Source organism: Vombatus ursinus, unplaced genomic scaffold (assembly GCF_900497805.2).
Source record: "Vombatus ursinus unplaced genomic scaffold, bare-nosed wombat genome assembly UNPS02014802.1, whole genome shotgun sequence".
Lineage (NCBI taxonomy): Eukaryota > Metazoa > Chordata > Mammalia > Diprotodontia > Vombatidae > Vombatus > Vombatus ursinus.
In genome coordinates, this window is record NW_020954580.1 from 17021054 (window position 1) to 17028808 (window position 7755).

Sequence of the window (7755 nt, forward strand, 5' to 3'; positions counted from 1 at the left end):
TCACCTTTTCTTGCCTATAACTAGACTTCCTCATCACTTGCTGGACATTTCCAAACCTTGATGCCAAATGTATATTCCCTCACCCACTTTCTTGCTCCCCTTTATATATTATCTTTCTCTCATCAGAACATAAGCTTCTTGAGGGCACAGATTTTCCTGCTTGCTTGTATTTACTTAGGACAGTGCCTGGCACATGGTAAGTGCTTAATAAATACTTTATTATCATTTAGTTCTGAGATAGTGTTTGTCATATGCCTGAAAGTTTGGGGCAAAGGTGGGAAAATAGAAGGTATGCATTGTGATCAATGTGTAAGAAAAGGAATATATGAATATAGGGAAAAGCTTATAAGAGATCTCTTTAAAAAATTAGACTTTATAAATAATTTTTCCTACACCTCAGCTACACTGCCTTATAAAGAATGACAAAAATCCCAGGTACAATTTCTTCTGAGTCACAGGATGATTACAGCAAGGTAGCAGTCTGTGATTTGTGATTTAACAAGTAAGGGAGAGATATAAAAAGAAGCTACTGGGATCACAGTGGATTCTCAGTCATACACAAGCTTCCATCCTAAAGTCATTTGCATTTGGCCCCTGAGAATCACATGCAGGTGGATCATTCCCAGTAAAAAAGACATGACCCTCACCCTCCTTCCCATTCCCCTGAGGAAAAGGCACAAAAAGGAATGTGTGAGGGCTAGAGAAGAACACAGTCTGTCCATGTTCCTAACTAAGAAGAGAGAGAGGGGAAACCAAGGTCTCCAGGTCCTCTTCCTTTATTAGTTCTTAGCTCAAGCACTGATTTAAACCCTTGACAGGGCAGAAGAATCAAGTAAAAATGCATAAAGAGTGACAGCAAGAGTGACAACAAGAGTGACAGGCAAGGCATCTTAAGACCACTAAAACTCAAGCAACTCAAAAGCCAATCAAGAGCTCTCTACTTAACACGGATTGAAATGTAATAAACGCCAAGAATTTTTTTTTTTTTTAACACTAAACCATCTATGAACTTATGCTTATGAACTTCATTCATTTTAGACAGCCTCTAATCACTCAAAGTTACGACTATATAAAGGAGAAAGATAAGTCAAAAAACAATCCGGGAAAACAATGATTAAAAGAATAACATTTTATCAACACACAAAGGCAGCTCAAGGAAAAACAACTTTCTTTTACCTAATACAGTAGATGATCGACGATGTAGATCCTCATTAAGCTGCTTCTTATAGGCTACAGGGGATCTCACAGATTGTGTCCTTGAAGAATGTTGAGGACTGGCCCAACTTCCACTCAGAGACTGCTGATCTCCCTGTCCACCTTCTGGCCTCTCTGTAGGAGACAACAACCTGTCATCATTTCGAAAATTTAAGATATGATACTGAAGACATAAAGAAAGCTCAAAAAAGAAAGAGAATGAGATAAATTAAATCACCTTTGCCTCTACTTTTTGAATTTTAAATTTTGTTTTAAACTGTATTAATATATGAAAACATTAACCTTCCTCATTAAAGACAATTTTTTATATTCTGTTGAGGTCATTAACATGTCTACAAAACTAAACAAACTGAACTTTAAGCCTCATAAATACTTAAAACACTGGCTGTCACTCAGATTCACTTAACAGAGAATTTCACAAGGCACAATCACATGTAAAGCAAAACATGTTAACTGAGCTCTTTCCTAATTTTCCCTTAGACAAGAAAACCTTGCTTATGTAAATAAGGGCTTCAAAAATTGTCACATTACTAATCTACCACAGTTCAACCTCAGTCTAAAAGATTTAGTCAGCAATATACTTGGTAATTTCCTGAGTTTAGGGGGGGGAAAAAAAACCTTTCCTGGAATTGCTAACTTTGAACACATCTTTATTCCTTTACTGCTTTAATTAGAATCTTGTGGCTATTTCTCAAGAGAGAGGAAAGAGGGGAGAGAAGACAGGAAGAAAAGAGACAGGAAGGGAGGGGAAGAGAAGGAAAAAAGCATACAAGCAAATGCCTGTCTTATAAACTTAAAAACCAAGAGAAGCTACTTCTGAGGTAAGAAAAAAACATTTAGGATGAAAAAGAAAACATCAAGTATTGATACATATTTTTTTTTCCTATAAGGGACTTCCTTCTAGTACTTAGTTTTCAATTCAGAACCTCATATATCCACAGATGCTTAAATTCTACTGCTGGAGATTTAATTGATGAAGCCACCTTTTCCTTACTAAGCAGTTTTTCCTTATTGGCAGTTGAAGGGTTAAAGCTGCTGCCTTGCTGATAATACAAGGAGGCATGAAAAATGAATGTTGAAGATAGGAACTTCAGATTTCCTTCATCAGAGATGGGGGTTCCTTGACCTTCAAAATCTAAAGTTTTACCTTTACTGAATCGAAAAAGATTTACAAAAGAGCTATAAGCTGATTTAAAAGGAGGTTCATCCTGATCTGGAGTCAAAGGTTTGAAGTGAGTGAGATGAGAGGGACTAGTAGGAGATCGAAGTAGATCATTAGAAGAGTCCAATGTTGGTGATGTCTTGTCATCTGTGGCCATTTCATGTGTCTGGGAAAACAAAGACAAAATGAAAACTTTAAGATGTCTGGGAAGCCCAAGAATCAGCAACAAACAGGTTAATGACTAACCTCGGGAAAAATCACACATATGAAAATAGACTTCTAGTCCATAAAAAGAGGATCTTAAATAAATTGTACTCATGCAACTAGTCTTAGGTTGAAAAGATGGTACATGTAGCTTTTAAAATTACACAACATTCCTTCCAGAGCAAGCACCAAACAAATTTCATTACATTAAGAAACTGGAAATGAGGCTAATGTGACAATTCTGCTCCTTAACAACTGAGATAAAAGCAAGAGCAAACAACTTATAAGGATTCAATTTTAGGGTATTTAAGAAAAAAAGTGATGTCTATATTAAAATTTATTTTAAAATGCTTTTAACTGAGTTTATTAACCCCTTTGTCAAGGTTTTATTTTTCATTAAATAAGGACTGAACCTACGATTTATTTGGTATAGAGTAAGAAAACTACCTCAAACAATACAGATCAGCACCTGTTCAGCAATCAGCCTTAGAGCAGGGTTAACTTTTTTTGTATCCTGGACATCTCTGGTAGTCTGGCTAAGTATATGAATTCCTTCTCAGAATTTTTTTTAGTGCATAAAATAAAACATACAGGATTAGAAAGGAAATCAACAATAGTCATAAAAATAGTTATAAAAGTACTCTAAAAAAAAAGTCACAAACCGTACATTAAGAACCCCTGACTCAGAGAGGTGCCTATGGCATTGAGAGAGAAAATAACTTGGCCCACATCACATGGTCAGTTACATGTCAGAGGTGGACTTGAACCCAGATATTCCTAACTCCAAGACCAGTATCCTATCCACTAGGAAAACCTGCCTCTTATTAGTTAGGGATGACTGCTTTCTCCAATAAATAATGTTAAGGGAACATTTTGAAAAAGCATGTTGATGAGGCAGCGGTTCTTAATGTAGGGTTTGTGACTTTTTTTTAGAGTACTTTTATAACTATTTTTATGACTATTGTTGATTTCCTTTCTAATCCTGTATGTTTTATTTTATGCTTTTCATCAACATGCTTTTTAAAAATTTTCCCTTAACATTATTTATTGGAGAAAGCAGTCATCCCTAATACTTCCTAGACATTTTTGCAATGCAATGAGATAGTAGGCTTGCCTTAAGCTAAGCTCTGAAAGGGATTATAGCAAACTACTATCATTTTACACATGAGGAAACTGAGGCCCAAAGAGATAAAATTATTTGACTAAGATTAAATTAGTAGCAGAGCTGAAATTTGGACCAAAGTCTTCACACTCCAATCCCATGTAGGTTGTACTACACCAATCTTCTTCTTAAAGACTCTATTTTAGGGACTTGAAGATTTTCTTAAGGGATTTAGGGTCATCTGAGAGGGGAAAAAAAAAAGATTTTAAGAGAGTTCGATTACACTAATAGCTTCAATAAAGTTTCTGCTTCTCTCTGAACGGTTTCAAGAGTATAACAAGAGGGCAGCTAGGTGGCCCAGTGGCCAGAGCACCAGCCCTGGACTTAGGAAGACCTGAGCTCAAATCTGGCCTCAGACACTTGACGCTAGCTGTGTGACCCTGGGCAAGTCACTTAACCCCATTACCTAGCCAAAAAAATTTTTTAAAAGGAGTATAACGAAAATACTACAATGATTTGAATAATTTTGTTCCCCTACCTATCTACATATGAAAGATATGGCCATAATACTTAGTTTAATATTTAACAGAATTAGCTTAACAAATAATACTTTGTGCCTCAATTTCCTCATCTCTAAAATGGAAGAGTTGGACTAAGTATCAAAAGTGCCCTCCAACACTAACATTCTGTGACTTCGATTTTTATTTTTGAATGATGCTTTCAACTTTTCAAAGTCCTCTGTATTATTATCTCATCTTATCCTCTGAACAACCCTAGGAGATTTGTAGGCATTATGCTTTGCTGTACTTAAGGACAGTCAGGCAAATGTTAAATCACTTGTCAATGTTGCTAATTAGTGGGGAAAATGAAAGTCAAATTTTAGTCCCAGATTCAAGTTTTTCACATTAGACCAAGATCCTTTACATGACTAGAGATGTTCAACTTTAACTTATCTAAACACTAGTATTCCAAGCCAAGACACTTCTTGACTAAAACAGCCCCAAATTGTGAGAAAGAACTAATTACTAGTGACTTGGACAAAATTTTAACATCTCGTAGTCTTGTATTCTAGCAATTCACTAATATAAAGTATTCACGGAATGGGGAGTAGGAGAGGGTAACCAGGTACTGACTTTCACAAGCAAGGAGGCAACCTACAAATGTAAGAACTTTGGATACTAAAATCAGTAAGGCTTGAAAATATTCACACATACATCCACACACACCTATCAACCTAAGGTAACTATGATAGTGTTCTCAAGGAGCAGCTCTTAAAGGCCAGAAAATGGGATAAGGTAGGGGACTTGCCTGTACTACTTTTGGAAATCACCCATCCACCATATTGCGTATAAATCACAATAAAACAGAGGTTAATAACCTTCACTCTCCCAGATGGTGTTGGTATCACTTCTTCTAGATCACCTTACTTTAGAGGGTCTATTTTCCTATGTAAATTAAAATTATGTCAATTTGGAGACAAAAATAACTACAAAAAATACTGGGCAAAATGCTCCAACACAATTGTAATCACATAGTATTAAACCTAAGTATTATGGGATGCTTCCAAAATTCTTGGGGAAAAAATTGCCTTCCAAAAGTAAGATTTTTTTCAAGTTAATAGTTCCTTATGAAATACAAACTAATTCCTTCCTTAATAGTCACTTCTTAGAAATACTGCCCTATGTACTGAAACTGATGAGTTTATCATCAACACTTAACCCTTTCCCACTTCAAAAAGTCTAAGTTCACACATACAAAACTAATCAGGTTCCTAAACAGAAATTAATTGCAACTGACCTTGGCAGTATGTTTTTAGCAGATAAAAGAAACTTAGGCTAGACCTACCAGAGCTTTCTTAGTACATTCCAAATAGTAATTATTCAGAACCTCTCATCAAGAAAGCTGAACCTTCTAAACTTTAACTTATGAGATCATTAAAGATCTTTCATTTGTTTTTGACCTATGAGTTGTTGGAGCTACTGAAGTAGAAAAATCACAGGGTAACATTTTTTTTCCATTAGTATGGGAAAAAGAAAAAAGAAAACTGCCAGTCACTCCCATTATAAAGGAGTATTGTGCAGAAACTGGAGTATTGGGTGCCATAAAGAACATCCCTATTATCTCTTCCTAGGCCTTAGCCTATTCTCCCCTTCAACAAATAATAGTAAACAAGAAGTAGCTAAGAATATTCTTTTAAAATATGTAGTTTGGGTGCATTTCAGGTGCTGTTTCATTTTTTAAAGTTTATTCTCAAGTACCAGGAAATAAACTTCAAAGAACTTGGAAATAAGCAAATTTTTCTTTTATTTAATTTCTATACATCTATACGCTAAAATCCTCATTATAGATGAAAGTGTTTGCTACAATCTTTAAGAACTCTGGATACACAGAATCAATAGGACTTGGAAATATTCACACATCCATCCACAAAAACCTACCAGCCTAAGGTAACCATGATAAACAGATTTCTTAAAGCAACATTCCAGCACTTCTCACGTTGTGCATGAATACTTTACAAAGAGAATGTTTTTCAATTGGTAGAAGATCCCTTTCCCCAAGTCTCATGATGCTTTCCCTCACCACTCCTTCACTGAATAGTTTTCAAGCTAAAGTTAAAATCACCAAGCTTCCCTCCCTTAAAAAAAAAAACTTGATAACAGGTTATCTAGGAAACCTGGAGGGGTTCTGAGGAAGGAGTCGCTTAAAAAATACAAAATTCCAGGTAGACACATCAGAAGCCTCCCCGCGAGCAGCCTGTTTCTGCAATGCAAAAACTTTCCTTGCGACTCCGGCTCTCTACGGTGGAAACAAGAGGCTACCCCCACCCCTACTCCTACAACAAGAAGCCCCGGTGGAGGAATGAACACCCTTCAAAGAAAGCAACGGCCATCACATCTCTGGACCCGGCCCGACTGCGGGATGCGGGGAGGTCGGGATGGTAGCGAAAGAAAACTTCCCCAAAGAAGAAGCGCCAGAAGGCCCTCCCACCCCAGGAGCCGAGGCCGGGGGCGCAGAGAGAGGAGCCAGGGACCTGTCAGTCTCCCTTCCCAGCAGCTCCCCTGCCCCCTTCTTCTCTCCCCGCCCGTCCGGACACGGCACATGACCCCGAGTCAGCCCGACGTCCTCCGCCGCCCCCGCCCCCCCGCGCCCCACGGGCTCGCGCCCTCGGGCCTCTGCCGGGACGCCCCCTCCCACGGTCGGATCTTCTTCCCCTCCCATCCTCCCCCCACCCCCGCCGCCCCGCCGCAGCCCGCTCCCCTTCCCCCTCACCTGCGCCTCCCCTCCCCCACGCCCGTCAGACCGCCACCACCCCCCCAGGCCCTCAATTTAACGCTGGGGGGGGGCCAGTAACGCAGCACCGGCGGGGTGCAGGAGCCCGCGACACAGACCGGCGACGGCGGCAGGAAGAAGCGTTTACATGGTTGATGCGGCTTCTCGCTCCCCCCTCCCCCCAGGTCCCGCCCCCTCTGCTGGCCCCTCCTTCTCCTCCCAATCGGCTTCCTGTCCCCCGAGCACGACCCCGTCCCGCCTCTCGGGCGGCTTCGCCCACCCTCCCTCCACGGGTCAGACTCAATGAGAGGAGCGGGAGCGCAAGAAACAGGCATCTACAATCTATCCGCTGAGCAAGCAAGCGGAAGAGGAGGTCTGCTGCAGGACGCATGCGCACTCCAGTGGTACGCTCGTACGCGCGCGTCTCACCAAGAACAGGGCTTTACCGTAATTATTCGAGAGCGTGGGCCCCTCGAATATTTCTGTAGTCAGCATTTTTGGGCAACTGACGTTGTAAAACCCATCGACGAACCATAGGATTTAGAAGACAATAATAATAACACTAATTATGACTTGAATTTGTGTAATGCTTCTTTACAAAACGCTTCACTTATGTAAAGCACAGGTTTTCTCTTTTGGTCGTAGATCACGAGGTGGAAGGGGCCTCAGAAGCCATTTAATCCAACGCCTTCCTTTTTTTGCACTTAAGGAAACAGGCCGCGTTGCTCTAGGAGAAGGGCAGGATTTAAAGCAAAGGCCGCCCCATGCAGCATACTTTCCTACACCAGGAATGCCTTCTAAT

At 39.9% G+C, this 7755-nt stretch overlaps 1 protein-coding gene across 4 annotated transcripts in view; it reads right to left on the minus strand.

Annotated features, from left to right (window-relative positions):
- Nucleotides 1–7113, minus strand: part of PIKFYVE (phosphoinositide kinase, FYVE-type zinc finger containing) — a 104336-nt gene extending 97223 nt beyond the window's left edge. For 3 of the 4 annotated variants that reach the window (XM_027873539.1, XM_027873537.1, XM_027873542.1), the window contains exons 1-3: nt 6954–7113; nt 2363–2543; nt 1177–1329 (exon numbers count right to left, since the gene is read on the minus strand). In XM_027873539.1, coding sequence (XP_027729340.1) covers nt 1177–1329; nt 2363–2534 — 325 coding nt within the window. In that variant the 5' untranslated portion in view covers nt 2535–2543; nt 6954–7113. Of the gene's footprint in view, nt 1–1176; nt 1330–2362; nt 2544–3050; nt 3071–6953 lie in introns of those variants that run through there. The other variant, XM_027873538.1, reaches the window with a different exon arrangement.
- Between the last annotated feature and the right edge of the window lie 642 nt (nt 7114–7755).